The sequence below is a fragment of the Myodes glareolus genome, chromosome X, assembly GCF_982192425.1.
Source record: "Myodes glareolus chromosome X, mMyoGla1.1, whole genome shotgun sequence".
NCBI lineage: Eukaryota > Metazoa > Chordata > Mammalia > Rodentia > Cricetidae > Myodes > Myodes glareolus.
This window is the reverse complement of record NC_142053.1, coordinates 128503352-128519502: the sequence shown is the minus strand read 5'-3', so window position 1 is coordinate 128519502 and position 16151 is coordinate 128503352. Positions and strand designations below refer to the sequence as shown.

The 16151-nt window shown below is 45.0% G+C and overlaps 1 protein-coding gene across 1 annotated transcript; it reads right to left on the bottom strand.

Moving 5' to 3' along the window:
- Window positions 1-1606: 1606 nt before the first annotated feature.
- Usp51 (ubiquitin specific peptidase 51) lies at window positions 1607-5711 on the bottom strand. The gene has a single exon (XM_048461480.3). It carries the CDS (start codon window positions 5617-5619, stop codon window positions 3523-3525), a length of 2097 nt encoding a protein of 698 aa, XP_048317437.1. The 5' UTR covers window positions 5620-5711; the 3' UTR covers window positions 1607-3522.
- Between the last annotated feature and the right edge of the window lie 10440 nt (window positions 5712-16151).

The following is a 16151-nucleotide window of genomic DNA, read 5'->3' as shown; positions in this document are numbered from 1 at the left end:
ACCGCTGTTAAAGGGTTGTTCAACCTCCAAAGGGGTCGCAACCTACAGATTGAAAACTGCTGTTCTAGGAGAAAACAAACTAATATAACCGAGTGGCAACCATTCAAGAGAGCATGGCATGGTTTGGGGCTCCTTCACAATGCGTCTGGAACTAGATCTTTGGTTGTGTTCACAGAAATTAAAGATGCTCGTTTAAACCAGTAAGTCTTCCACCTCTCCTGTTGGCTGTGGCAATTAGAACCATGTGGTGGGCAATGACCTTTCTTGACACTTTATACGGACAGTACGTAGCTTGAGGACTGCTGTTGTCTGCATCTCAAAAAATTCAAACATTGAAAATTAATCATCAATTCAACAGTATTAAGGAAAAGGGTCCTTTGGAGAATAAGTCAAAATGCTCAGCTATCCCGTGTGAATTAGTGCTCTTACAAAAAGACTGGCTGGGGCTCTGCTCGGTCCTCATTGGCTTTCTTGCCCTGTACACCAATTGAGAACAGCATGTTCTCGTCTTTGGAAAAAGTTACCAAGATGCCATCACGATAAAAAGCAGAGCCCTCACCCAGACACCAACCCTAATGACACCTTGTTCTTGAATTTTCCAACCTCTAGAACTGTGAGAACAAAGTTCTGTTTTTTAAAATTGCTCAGGCCTAGGTATCTTATTACAACAGAACAAGTAGCCTAAGACACAGGCCAAAGTATCTTCATGCTGGAAATGACATTAGGATTCTTGCTAGTTGCCACATTACCTTAAGGTAGTAACTGCTAACAGATTGCTGTGGTTTGGAGGTTACCACCACCCCCAAAGTACAAGCATGTTAAAGTCATTGGCCACTAGTCTGTAGTCGCTGGGAAGTTGTGAAACCTTTAGGAGGTGAGGTGTAGGACATTATACCACTGGGGCATATCCTTAAAGGAGATATTGGGCTGCTTTTCACTTTGCTTCCCAACTACTAGGAACCAAACAGCTTTGCTCCTGTGTGAAGGGTCTGGGAAGACTGCAAGCTAACATGGCCTATGCTGAGTGATGGGTGGGCTATGCACAGGGAGAGACAGGGCAAAGTGATTCATCCCCTCCTCTAGACCACAAAGAATAGTGGAAGAACCAAAGTGCTAACTGGACAAACTACAGCCACCAGACCTCACTTTTCTGCTACCCAGTTACGACACAGAGGGTGATACACAACACTGCAGGGGAGTGGTGAGGCACACTGCCTCATTGGGGACTTAAGTATAACATAATTACACACACTCTGAGAACCTGAGGGAAACTGTGATGGGGTCATTGTCATATACATACCACAGAGCTCAGCTTCTCCTGCAGCTGCTGGTCCCCACTGTCCATCCAGTCTTCCATGGCTGTGTGCTTTCCCCTCTATTATTCCTGGCTCTCCTTCCACACTCCTGACTAGTCCCCTAGTGGGTATAACCTAGTTAAGCAATTCCCCAAAAGCTAAGGAGCATTTCATATACCATCTCTGGGGGGAAGCTAGAACCTTCATCATATTGTATTACAGCACTGGGCACTTAATGAGAGGTCGGTGAATGAGTCAACGTGTGAAAATACATCCATAACAGGGGAAACAGAGAAAATAATGAAACTCACTTTTGCATTCAACAAGTATTTATTAACACAAAAGTGAATAAGGCTTGTCTCTCTGCTCGCAGGACCTGGTGCAGAGAGGCAGACAATCACAAGGCTACAGTAGAATCACAGTTGAAGAAGTACTATTCATCGAGGTGTAGACAAAGTACTTTGGAGGCACAATAGGAGAGATGGGGGCGAGTATCTAATCTATGCCTGCATAGGGGATCCAGGGAAGGCTCCAGAGAAGTCATCTGTGAGTTGGTCTCGAAGGAATGATGTCCCCAGGTGTATAAGAAAGAATCCTTGCAGGCTGGGGTTATATTGATCTAGGTGAGGCTAGGCAAGTGAGGGACTCAGGAAATCAGGAATGGGGATGGCGTGGGTGTGACGAGGGAGAAGGAGTTAGCAGGGCTGCTCAAACACAAAGCCATAGTTCTACTGTAGAAATTAAAGATCATGTTTCCCCATGAGGCAAAAGACTGGAAGCAGAGAGGGTAGGCGTTTCTCAGACATGGGTCCCTGCCACTTTCTCAGTCAGAGCATGGGGCTGAAACATCAAAAGCCAGAACTTCACAGTTATGATCTAATTTTTCTAAGCCACAAAATTACTAAAAGCCCCCTTTCAGAAGCTAAGGATGTATATGTATATGAATAATGAGTTCTAAATGGGAAAAATCTTGATGTCATCACTTTTTCCAATATAGTTAATTCTGCATTGACAAAAACCTAAAAAAATACATATGTTCACAAACCATTTTTGTCTTATCATTACTCTTTCATTTATATCTTTTATATCCATCTATATTTCAATATACTTAAGTATAAAATAAAATTTTCAACTTTCAAGTACATTCTTATTTACATGCTCTTTCAGTTGTCAATTCGTTTGCGAATATTCTTTTTATACTTAAAATTTGTTTCTATAATGAAATCTCTGTAGTTGAATTTATATAAGGTTCTCTCTTAATATTTGAAATGCTTACTTTTTGAAATCTTTAAAACCAAATTTCTGTTTCCTTGAATTGTTCTAAACTTTCTTGTTTTAAATCACTTTATCTGTTTTTAACTTAAAATTTCATTTCATTCTATATTTTGACATTTTGAAACTATTATAGGCATACTTCTGTAAATTTTGGTTTTCCAATGCATATATTTTATGCTTTACATTTTTAGAATCTATGCATTTTTCACTTTAAACATTGAGTTTTTAAAAAGATTTTTTACTATTTTTAAATTAAAGTGTTTCAACAACTACCTTATAAGTTTTCATATTTCATCTTAAATTGTAAGAATTTCTAAATACTCTATTTTCACATACTAACAATTTGGAATCATTTTAAATTAAAAACATTTAAAAATATTTCTTCTAAAATACTTAACTTAAAAATTTGACATTTAAAATGTTCTCTTAAAACTCTCAAAGGTGTTTTTAACGTTTCTTTTTTAAAGCTTTAAAGTTTTTCTTTAAAATATTTGGTTTTTCAGACTATTTGTGCACTCATAACTGGAACTACAGTCAATTAAAAACCCCTTTTCTAAAAGACACCCCCACACTTAACACTTTATCTTTGAAGAAACAAGAAGCACATAAAAATTTCAGATTATCTGCACCTCCCTCCACCTCGAGACTTCATTTAATATGCTTTGTGACCCCTTTCAACCTTTCCTCCCCTCCTCCCAGTTCTTAAGGCGAAATGGTCACTGGTCAACGGTTCCTTTCCATAGACCTATGGAACAGGGTAAAATAGTTCCTTTACGCCAAGTGTCACTTGTCATATAGGTGTTATGGTCACTGTCTACTCCAGGTAGATTTGTGTGTTTCTTTTAGAGGTGCTTGTTGTTGTGAAAGCATTTCAATTGTCCATTCCAGGTAGGCTTTTGTATCACTTCAGGATCCTTGCTCTTAGTTTTTCTGAAAAGCATTCTGGATGAGGTTATTCTTTCTCTATATCCTGCCTGTGATAGAACAGTAAATACCCTTCACTATAGAGTAACTCTTCCATTGTGGCCTTGGTGACAACGGCATCATTACAGCTAAACCACTGGTCTTTCTGCTGACGTATGAAGCTGGTATAATGGCCACTTTCCAACGTTCCATGGTGGTTAATCACTGCAAACAAAGAATACTTATTCTCACTGGGCACACAGTCTGTTAGTGGCTGGCCTTTCATTATGCTTTCTTTAGTAGAAGCCAAAAAGGGTGTCATATCCAGCTCCAAAGGAAATGAGATAAAAGTATTAATCTTGCGTCTCTGTTTGCCTAAATGTTCAAATCGTTTCAGATGAAAACAGGCCACGATTGGTAATTTCTTCATGGTAAGCTGTTTGGTAGATTCCTGGTAGCTTTGGCAGTGGCTGCATTTGATTTTGGCACCGCTTCCCAGGTCCTCTGGCCGTGTAAACCACTGTAGGCAATCTGTAAGTGAGGGCACTCCTGGTTTGGGGCCATTCCTACTCACCGTGCTACTAGCCCTGTCTGAGGTATAAGAGCCAGGCAAATCCAAACTGATGTCCCAACATGGGTCGATAGTTGTAGAGACACCATGACAAACTTGACATGTCAAATCTGACTGCAAGCCACCTGTAAAGATTTGGTCTATGATGCAATTACAGCAGTTGGCGTTACCTTCCTGCTCGATGCTATCATCTTTGCTGTGTCTATGCAGCACGTCTAATATTGCAATAAGAAACTCATGGGCATCCTGCTGTCTGTACCCAGCTAGATGTTCAGCGTGAATCCAAATCAGGTGCAGCAATTTATACGGAATATGAGGACTTTGGCTCCCCGAGTACATCGCTTGAAAAAGCGAACACATTTCACAGACCAAGCATAAGCTGGGACTTGTCATTGTACACTTGTGCTTATCAGAAAGGAAGAAATCTTTCAGTAGTGGAGTATGGGTAAGCGCCTGGACAATACAGTTCATAAAGCAAGTGTTCCCAAGATTAATTAACCCTCTGAGGCCTACGGTATAATATTCTGTCTTTTTCCTCCTCTTTTTCTTGGGTTTTACCAGTGTGGTCTCCTGTTCTTTCGACTCACAGGTTGATTGATTTTCTTCAGCCTCCAAGGTCATACACTGTTGAGAGGAAACATCTACCGAAGTGGAAGTTAGCAGTCCCAGAATTTTCTCCTTTGTTTCTTTGGCAATCTGCTCTATGTCATTGTCATATACATAATCCTTACACATAAAACAATATATAACGCCATGATAGAGGTCGACTGCTAAATTGTGTTGCTTTGTCTCTGCGTGAATATGGATATGCTTCTCAGTAAAGCACCCAAAATACACGCAGGAGAGACAGGAGTGAAGTCTGTTCTTATGGGTGTTACACACACGACATATGCAGGACTTTGCCTTACGTTTTCTAGTCTCCGGTGTCCCGCTCCAAATGAAACGCTGATAGATCATTCGCAGGTTCTTCCGCCAGTTTTTAGCTACTTTTAAGCTTTCTATGTGTGGGCAGCCTGTGGGACCCTTATCAGACCCCACCTCCAGCAACCTGTTCTCTGCGCCCTCTGGATCCCCAGAGCATCCTTGGCCATTAGAGCAGGTTTTGCGTGTTTGGGGTCTAGGTCTGGGCCTGGATCTACGCCTGGATTTGCGCCAGGCCACTGACCGCATCGGGGGCGGGGGTGGAGGTGGCGGCGCTGGCAGGGGAGGCGGAGGTTTGGCGGGAGGCGGGGGTGGGGCCTTGAGCCCACGCCCTCCCCGGGAGCGGGACCTGGGCTGGGGCCGAGGGCGGGGCTTGCGGCGCGGGCAAACCGAGCTGGTGTGACAAGCAGCCTGGCTGGAAGGGAGCACCTTCTCCTCGCTGCCACTGCCCCTCCTTGTTAAGTTCTCCGACAAGGGCTTGGGCTCCGGCCACGGCTCCGGCTTCATCTCCTGGGCTCCCTGTGTACCCCGCATCGTCTGCTCCATTCTCGCTGCTTTCTCTGCCTCCTGCTCCAAACAGGCTCCTCGACCTGCTCCCGAACTCCAACTGGCGACGGAGCGGGAGGACCGGGACGCCTCTCGAACGTGGGCCATCGGCTCACTCCCAAGCCTGGGAAGAAACGCGTCTGGAAATGAGCTCTGATTGTGGGTGGAGGGAGACAGGAACTCGTGTGGACGGCCAGCCCGGCGTCATGGCCGCGGCGCCGTTAGCTTCAGCCCCTCCCCCTGCTGCGAGCCCCGCGGGCGGCCGCGGCTCCGCCCCTGCACCGGGACTCGCGTGGCGTGCCGAGCCCGCGGCTACCTGCTCCAAAGGCCGCCAGAACTGCGGGTACGGGGGAGGGGGAAGGGGGACTGGCCTGAGCTTTAGGGTGGAAAGGATGGCAACTCTTTATAAAAGGCATAACCCTCTGTCTTTTTCGGCGCTCTGTGCAACCTCGCTTTGGTGCACCTTTCCCTATATTCTTTCCTTGCATCTTTAAAACCCTTGAGTCAACAATGTATGTTAAATATGGCTGAAAGGAGGTTATCTTTTGAAAAACTGACTCAGTAGAAGAAAGTGTCCCCGGGCTCCTTTCTTACCTATGCTTCAGCCTTTACTCCTAAGCGCACTTGCTGTAAGCCACGCTCTAGCGCCCTCTCTTGCTCTTTCGTGCCTGTGCCCTCACACCCCATTTCTTGCTCCTGTCCTCTCATTTCCTAGGGTTTCCCCTAGAATTCAGACTCCCTTCACGCATGACCACCCCCATCCACAGTGCGCGACCCCCAAAGTGCCTGCTCCCTCCTCCAACCTCGGCAGCTTCCCCAGCCCGCCGATTTGTAAAAAGGTCTGGGTTGTTACCTGAGGCCCCAAGGCGCTTGATCTAGAAAGTCAGCTGCTGCTGCTGTCCAGGCGCTCCTCTGCCAGTCTTCTCTCTGACCTCTCCTCAGGGCTGGTCACAAGGGGGCCGCCCCCTGGCCCCTCCCATCTCCACGTATGGGCCCCCAGCCCCGGATTCAGGCCTCCAGCAGTGATGAATAGCACCGCTGTCCCCCTAGGCAGAAAAACCCCTTCCTGAAAGGGATTCTACCAGAGGTAACAACAGCCACAGATTTTAGAGAAAGATCTTGGACAGGCTCAGGCTTCACCTGGCTATGGCAATCTCTACAGGAAAAAAAAAAAAAGAAAAGAAAAAGAAAAAAACTAAAACAACAACAACAACAAAAAACTAACCAAGGTGGGGTTAAGGATTTACCAAGATGGCAAATTCTACAGTATTCCTTCCGGAATCTTTAAGATTCAGATCTCAAGAGTAAAGTGGAGAGGTTATTATTCCTGAGAGTGGAGGAGAGGAAAAAAAAATAAGCACATGATTCAGGCTGAAATAGACCTCAGCCCAGCAACTTGCTGCTTCTACAGGAAAAAAAAATCATAAACACTTTGAGCCTCAGTTCATTGGTCAAAGACAGAATAATCCTAACGTGTTTACACAGAGTGGCAGCGGAGCCGTTCTTCCTGTCATCCTTACCATTTGTAAGCCTAGTATTCGGTGTTCAGGTTAAACCAGTAGATAGCACAGTGCCTGGCGTCAGCACACTTGAAAACACTGCTGTGGGTGAATGTATAAAGAACCCCCTGAACAGGGTGCTCTGCCTGGTTAGATCCAGACAGCTTTCCTGCAGAACTGATCCCAGAATTATTTTATCAATCTGTCTTTATTGTATTTCCACATATAGTGGTGCAATAAGTATCTTAGATATATGCTGATAAAGGAAACACTGGAATCAGGAAAATGTCTGTCTAGATATTTGCTACATTGTTTCAGAATCTGTAAAATACCTTCCCCATTGAAACCTAATCCAGTTCAGTCTCCCAGCCTGTGTCTGTTCTGCAGTTATCTCAATACCCTTAGGCCAGTATCCCAAAGGGGAGATTGCAGCCTCTGCCTGTCCTGACTAGGACTGTGGGGACAGCATTATCAACTGGAACCCACACCTCTGGGGACTCATACTACAGCTCAGGCTTTTCCAAGATTCTGGCCTCCCTCTAAGATTTCCCCTCCTTTCTCCCTAGATACAATGATTTACTCTCTAGTCAACCTTCTCAGAACACAGAAGTCAGGAGAGGGTGGCTCTCTCAGAAGGCAGGGAGGACAGCATATCAGACCACTTTCCATCCTGCAACCAGGGCTGCTGGGGAAATATTTATACAAACTCTTTCCAAGATGACGCGTCTATGCCAACCAAACATCCCCAGAAACGACTCACAGCAAGGGCTTTCTGCTGAAAGTCTGCTGCTTGCTAGGCAGGGAGGGATGGACCACCGGCCGTGTCCCTGCGTGGCCCTTCATCCCTCCTCATTGATGTGGGAGTTACTGTCTTCATCTGAAAAGCAGGCAGTCTTTGGGACTTACGCCAACCCCCCAGTGTGTGTGTGTGACTGTGTGAGTGTGTGTGTTGAAACAGTGAAGTCTCATTCAACATTCACTTTTGCTTGCCCAATGCTCTTATCTAGGCCATGTTAGACTGATTCCTTGAATCACTGCAATGTAACTTCATCAAACTAAATGTCCACTCCATAAAAGGTGATGTGTGTGGGGACGATTTTACTTCAAATGGCAACATAGTTTAGATGTGCGGACATTGGTAGCCAGGTCTCCAGAAATGCCATCACTTTCTGTGGCTGAGGCTTGCTGTGTCAGTCAAATAAGGGCTTTGGATCAATGAATCTTTACTATCTGCTGGCCATGGATAAAATGCGCATACCATTTAAAACTGCATGCAGAGCATCGTACATCATGTTATGTGAAGCCAGCCTTTCTAAGGGAAGAGGGTTTTTGAAGCTTCTGGGTAATTCAAACTTGTAAAATAAAAGTTGGGGCACACAGAAATTCTCCTGTTGCTATAGGAGTGGAGACTGTTTCACTTGGCTGATTTGGGGACGTGATTTTCCTTCCTTGAAGACTGAAGCTGTCTGATTTGAAGACAGGAGTTATTTCTGTCACATGAATTTTCATTGCCATTATACACACAACAAGGGGTAAGTGAGGTATAGTCCAGGGCTCTGTGTGACCTCTTCAGAAATCCTCAACTGTTTTAGGAGAACGAACTGGGAAATGTGTGATTTACTCTCAGTTTCCTGCACATTCTGACCTTGAGTACTTCCAACCAGTAAAGCCATCCCTTTTGTCCCATATTCAAAATATCACCGCAGAGGCAGCCTGACATTTCAACATCTTTTCCGTGGACAGCAACAATGGCTCCCACCACTTATTCCTATGTCCCGGTACTAACCTGGTGGCTACATAGAGTGACGAAAACAAGCAGTGGCGATGTTTTTCCTGTGTGCGTCTCAGAATGGCAGTTAAGCGAGTCCTGCTCCTTTCCAACAGTGCATAAAACACAAGGTGGGCATTGTGTTGAGCAGGGCTGATTCTCCTATGCTCTGTAACAGGGAGTTGCAGAATGAATGGAAACAGTTTTACATTGGCCCCGTCTTTTCAGTGTGCAGATGGATGAGAAAAGTCACATTTGCTTAAAGACAAAGACTCAAGGATCCTCTCTCTTGGTTCTTTCTTTGAGGAAGATGGCATTCTATATGTCCTAAGCTGTCCTTGAACTCACAGTCTTCCTGCCTCTCTCTCTACGTGTTGGGATGATAGGTGTACAGGCTTATGCCTAGCAATCCTTTGCTTTTTGTGTTCCTGGTTTCATTAAAGTCTTTAGAAAAATTTCACCTTCCAAGATGATTGGCCTAAGCTATGGGGACAATTGTTGTGACTCAGTTGAATTGATGGATGTTGCAGGTGCAGGGTGTTCTGGAAAACACCACTCTCACTGACAAGCAACCCTGTACCTTAGAGATTCAAATCAGGACGGGTCCTCTCTACCTCTCAGTATTCTTCATTAGAATTGATGGCATTGACTGCCCATGTATGTTTCTCTAATGCCCCCCTCATTGGTGTGTGCATGAATTATGAGTTGACCTACTGTGCATGAGCTAGATGCTAGAAGGAGCAAGTGTCCCAGGTGTCAGGTTTTGACCCTGTATTATATGATCTGGACCTGCCTTGTCCATCACCCACCTCATGGTGTCCTAGTGACCAAAGACTTGAAGTCCTTCTACCTGCTGATTGAATCCATCAGGCCTGTGTAGACAGAATGTGGTGGAGTTCAAGGGCCTCTTGCAAATACTTGTGCATATGTGCTTAAGCAAGTTGTATTGTTTTCAATGTTTCTGCAACTGGCTGGGATTCGCTCCTACGCCCACGTTTACAACTGAGGAATGTAAAGGGGGAAACTCAAAAACATGGAAAACTGTTTTTGAGATCATATTAGCCACACATAACACATGTTAAATGTGCAAAAGGGAGTGGATATGTTTCCATGTGCCTGTTGCTTTCTTTCTTGATGTACATGTACAATATTCATATGTGTGGCCTTAAGGTTAGAATGTGATTTTCTTGAATGCAGAAATGTGCTTACTAACATTTATTAAAGATTAACAAAGATGTTCAAATTCTTTGCTTATTGTTCTTTGCAGTTTGTATTGTGAAGGAGTTGATAAGGAATGAATCTGAGTCTAACTCTTCCTTTCCCACAAAGGAAAGTTTTGATCCCTGTTTCTTAAAATTGGACTTTACACATGCATTCACACTCAGACATGCACCCACACACATAGCAGCATCTACCCAAGCACTTCTGTGTGCCTCCCACATACACAGACTTTGGGAACTTGACTCGGGTGGTACCTCGTCTCACCCGTAGGAATAGTAGTTGATGCTGCACCCTGGGAGTATTGTCACTCCCACCTCTGGGAAGAAAGGGGGTCTTCAGGGACAAAGTATCTCCCAGTCAGAAGAACATACAAAATGCAAGGATCCCTTACTAAGTGGCTGTTGCCCTGAAAATGATCCTGGTATGAATGAATAAGTGCACCTTCACTCTGACACTGAAATCCTATGTGCATCCTGATGCCTTCTCTGCCAAATTCATAAAACAGTTCCTGTCACCTGGCTTTTCTTTCTGCAGGCGACTGAAGTGTGTGTGTGTGTGTGTGTGTGTGTGTGTGTGTGTAAAAATACAGCACAGCCAATCACTTTACCCTGAGATGTATATTATGCTACATATAATTTGTTGTTCTTCAAAGGCAATGACAAACAGTGGAGCCCATTTAAATGAAAAGTTCTCAATTAAAGATTAGGGAGACATTCTTTCCTTCCCTCGTGGTGGTTTCTGAGTTGCTGAAGGTGGCTTCCTTTATCTGCTAGCATCTATGATTGGAAGAAAGCCTAGAGACCTGTCCTCAGGATATTTTTGTGTTTCACTTGCTGTTCATCCCATGACAGGGCAAATATGCTATTCAACTATCCTAATTTCTGGGCCTCCGCCCCCCACCTGGCCCCTCACTAGTCCAAGAATTTGACTATTTTCAATGTTTTTCATAGTCCATTATGAAAATTTTGAAACACATGAAAGCAGAAAGTGTGCTACAATGTAATCAGTGCACTCCATGTACCCATTAAGCTCAAGAGTCATCAGCTTCAACAATCATTAACTTTTTTCAAATCCTGTTTCATCTTTCCTCCATCATCATCCCCGCCTCCTGGGCCCTGCTGAGGAACCAAGTACACACATCAAGTCCTTTCCTCCAGGAATAAACAGATAAGGACATTTTAAACATACCCTCCAAACCATAGTATAGTCAAGACAATGAACAGGAGTGACCCAACAGCACCCACAGTCCAGTCCTCTCTCTAGTCCCCGGTTGTCCCAGGGAAGGTTTTCAGGGGCTGTGGAGGTCCGTGCCTATTCCTGTGCTTGCTCTGTCTGTGAGAGCCACATCACATGCATTCCTTTGTTGGGAGAGAGATGAGCTGTTGTGTGGACTGAAGGAAATCGCACAGAATCTTGGTTTAGATGGACACGTGGGGGATGAGAGGAGTTAAGGACACCCTGTCTCTTGAGCCCCTGGTTGACTCTGGACGCTTCTGGAAGACCACTTCTTCTCCTGTCTACTCTAAAGTGTGTCTTTCCTGTGCTGCCTTAGTCAGCCTGTTTTCAGTAGGTGAGCAAATAGAAACAAAGGGGCTTAGTAGGGCCCACGTGCCTTCTACTGCCATGTGGTATGGTTCTGCCTTCCCCAGTGAATGCTTCTCTGTCAGAGGACATTTCTCTGGAAAGCACAAACAGCTCTAAGGACTCGGAGTTGATTACTTCCTTCTGAACCTTCAGAGTATCAGGACTGTGATAAATCCCAGCAGGATCACTAGGGAACTTTGCTTGTCCCTGACCTGAGAGTAAATATTTTGAATGGGATGTGGGGATGAGGGGATGGGCAAGGAATTTTTAAAAAATCATTTATTTAATAAAAAACTGTCTTTTCTAATTTTACATACCAATCCCAGTTTCAACTCCCTCCCCCTCCTCCTGCTCCCTCTGCCTTCCTCGCATTGCCCTCCCCCCCACCTCAGAGAAGGTAAGGCTTCCTATGGGGAGACAACAAAGTCTAGCACATTGCTTTGAGGCAAGACCAAGGCCTTCTCCCAGTATATCTAGGCTGAGCAAGGTATCCCTCCAAAGAGAATGGGCTCCAAAACTCCAGCCCAAGCACTAGGAATAAATCCTAGTACCATTACCAGTGACCCCACAGTCTGCCCCAGGCAAACAACTGTCACACAACTTCAGAGGGCCTAGTTTGGTCCTATGCAGGTTCCCTGGGTGAGGACCTTGAACTCCATTATAGGAACGAAAAAGGCAGCTTGAATCTCACTTGAAAATTCCACAAATCTACTGTATATTGCCCCAGTGCTCTACAGGTCAGAGGTTATTGGGGAGTCACAGGAGACCTTGACCAGTTGAGGGAAGTTGAAGCAGGATGCAGAACAAAGAGAGGGAGCACACAGAGAGATTTGGTTAGGTCACCTCACACTGCCTTTCTGAAAACGTTGTAAGTAAAAGTGTGGGAAGGTTGGCAGGAGTAGGGCTGTAATTCCCAAGAATGAACCCTGTGAATTAATGCAAGGATGATAATATACTGAAGTCTAGATGAAGAGATGCCACATGAACTCATTTTGAGGTTTTGAACCTCAAAACCACATTCAAGTCCCATGTCCTCTGTTAGGAGAGATTAGCTCCTCTGAGAGGAACTCTAGCCCAGTTGCTAGAGACCTTGCCTTGCATGTTGTAAATACGGGGTGGTGGCAAATGCCTATAATCCAAGCTCAGGGGAAGCAGAGGCAGAAAGATCAGAATTTTGGCTGCATAGTGACTTCAAGGCCAATTTGGGCTTCTTGAAACACTCCCATCGCCCCGTCCAAACAACCACAGCCACAACAACCACTAAAAAAGCATTCTCCTAGTTTGTCAGTTTCTCATGACAGGGTTCATGGGTTATCTGAGAGTTTTGGTGAGCACAGGCCAGTCACTTCGATTAATTGGAAGGGAGTTTGGTCAGCTCAGTTTACAAATGGGATGGACAGACATTCAGGGAGGTCAGCACAAAGCCATGGGGTAATGAATGGAAGAGCAATTATCGAAAGTCTAACATTATTATTTGATATAACACCCGTTCAAAGAACACAGGAACATGTGTGTGTGTGTGTGTGTGTGCATCATGATGGGGATTATATATGAAGACAGTGTGATAGGTATACACTGGACAATCTAAAAAGTACTTCTGCCTCAGCTATAGTCATGCTTCCAAATCCACTTTGCTGGTGTGTCCATTTCTCCCTAGTGTCCTAAGAACGGCTCGCAAGTGGAGTTAGTGGAAGAAAACACTGGATCTGTGTTCTGTCACTGTGGTAGGAGTGGGTGTCTACTAGGAAGGTGTTGGCAGGACTGTGATTCCTCCAACACCCCTAGAGAGACAGCCCCTGTGTTCTAGCAGTCATCCTTAGTGCTCTGGGACTGGAAGGTGGTTTTCCCTGAGATCAGTGTGTGTTTTACAGTGTACTTCCCTGCTTTGATTTCTCTGTCATTGTGTGCCCACCATGCTGTCAATAAAGAAACCAGTCATGTGGACTTTGGGGCATGCACTAATGCTGGATGGCCTTTCTTTACTAATGATACCTATGTAGGTTTGAAGATTGAAACACTAAATTTGAAGGTTGAGTACCATTCCTTCCACAGACAACTTCTGATGAAAGTGATGAGGGCCTGTTGTTACGGCAAATTTCAGCCTGGGCACTCACATTGTCTACAGAGGGAAGAAACCATGTAAATAGACTATAGAATTGATACAGTTACTTCAAATTTAGGGGTCAAAGTGGAAGGGCCTGAAGGTTGTTTGCCCATGTATCTGATCCCCTCTCATTCCCACTGGAATGTAAACTTGAAAGCAAGAGTCAGGATAGAGAATGAACATGTGTCTTCATATTTGTGCACTTGCAAATAAAAGAATGAGCAGTGGGCTTCAATCCCTTTCTGGGTGCCAACTGTTGTTGAAGTTGTAGTGTCCATAACACTCTAGTATTTGAGAGTTCAATTAAATGCTGGCCTCCACAGGTTGATCATTGGAGAACACAGAGCACCTTACCCTGTAAGTGCTTATGAGCCAGGAGCAACTTGGGCTGCTAGGAAACCCACACCATCCCATCTCCACCGCAGCTTCATGAACACTTGATTGACTTAATGCTCATTTGATTTTTTAGTCATTCATTCATTTATTTTGCCATTGAGTGCAGTTCGTGCTGGCCATATGCTCCGAGGCTTGGGGTCATCCACTGGGTCACTGAGAGCTTCCACATGCCACATTCCAAAGAAAACCAACTCTCCCTTCCTCCAGCAGCAATCAACTGCCAATTGTTGCTGGTCTAGGGACGGAGCCCCTCCCCTCCACACTGGAATTCTTAATTGGTTGATCTTGTGCTGGTTCCATGTAGGTGGACAAAGGCCAAGTTCTTTCCAGGGGACAACCCTTCAAAGCCGTCCTGCCTATGCTAAGGCTCAATCTGCTTTCTGGGCCCTCTTCTGGGATGTGTCCTGAGCCTTGGGGGTTTAGTCAGGTGGTGGGGGCTGCACGGTTTCTGAAGGGGTCCCCTCTGGTGTGACTGAGCACTCACAGTCTCTTATTGTGAACACGTTGAAGAGTGATGAGTCCACGCATCAAGCAGTACCATTGCAACAGTGTGGAGAGCAGCACACACATGGGGATGCATGCATGTTTATTCATAGTGGACAGGGTTATAACTCTGTGGTTTGAAAACATCAATAGGTTCTCCCTTAAGGCCTAAGCTTTCCTGGCCTATGGTTCTGGATCTAGTTTACACCCAGTCCCAGGCCTGAATTCCTCCTTTGGAGCAGGCCGAGAACCCAATCAAGAGTTCAGTCAGGTCCTCCCATACAGGATGCAAGCACTGTTGCACCAGTAGGAACCTTGGCCTAGCAGGTCACCTAGTTGGAGGCAGGGTGCAGTGCTGGGGCAGACTACTGATGCCTTCTTACACCCACTGCAGCCTCCCAAGCAACCTGCACAGTGCCTCTTGCTTCTGTGTGAGCTATCCAGAAGGGAGAGAATCCTTTCCAATTCAAGATTGATTGTTCTGTGTCCTGCAAACAATATGTGAGACAGATTCAGCAACAGAAGCTTAACCATCTAGTTAAGAGGGGCAACCAAGATCAATGGCAATACCATGTGTTGCTATGATGCTGTCTATCTTAAAGAGTGGGGTAATCATCCAGACAAGAGTTAATATGTCTGTGCTTTTGTTTAAAATCTATCTTTATATGTGAGTGTGGGCATGTGTGTAGTCTCCTGGTGCTTATATGCTTCTGTTCTGATGCATGACAGGAAATGTGTATTATAGAAATGCTCCCAAAAGTTAAATTTTTATGTCAGCTCAAATTCCCCTCAGTTCCTAGACTAAGTGAATTATGAAGCAGAAATAAATCTTTGTAGCAGGAATATAAGGAAGAAGTCATACAAATACATCATCTGCGTGCCCAACGTCTCCATTCTGGTTGCCAAAATGTGGTCCAGGAAGTTACTATTATTGCTTGAGAAATAAACTGCTTCTCAGGACAAAAGAGCTCCTGAAAGCATGTGCAGGAACCCCTCCCACAAACGAATGACTATTTTCTCAGGATTGTGCTTGGTAGGTTCCGCCGTTCCCCAAATCCCAAGACATCCAAAATGCAAGACAGTTATTTGTCTCTGTGCTTTCAGCTTCCTTTGAGTAATAAATATGCTTAGCTACAGAGGCAAGCAGACAACCAAAGAATAGGATGCACACAATGGGAGTAAAGGCAAGGACTGTATCCTGTCTCTATTGCATGGGAGCTCAGGAGAAAGGACAATCCCTTGAAATGCAATGACTTTCCTCATGCTGGTTATGACAGAGCCTATATCCTTAACACGTTGGTTCATTTCAGTTTGTTGCTCAGGAAAATTGCTAACAGTTCTGTGTAGCAGGCATTAGCATTGATTCATCTTGAAGGTAATGGAATATCACGGAGGCCTACGTGAAGAAGTGTTCAAGACACTCTGAGCTTCTCCTGCACACTATCATGTAGGCTGTAGAAAGACTTCTCGGTCTGGCTGTTTCCCAATCACGTGGTACACCATCTAGCCCCCGGTGTCCTTTCTTTCACAGTGGCATCCTTTAGCCAGGTCCCCTCAGTGTAGGTTTCCACAGGATGATCCCTGT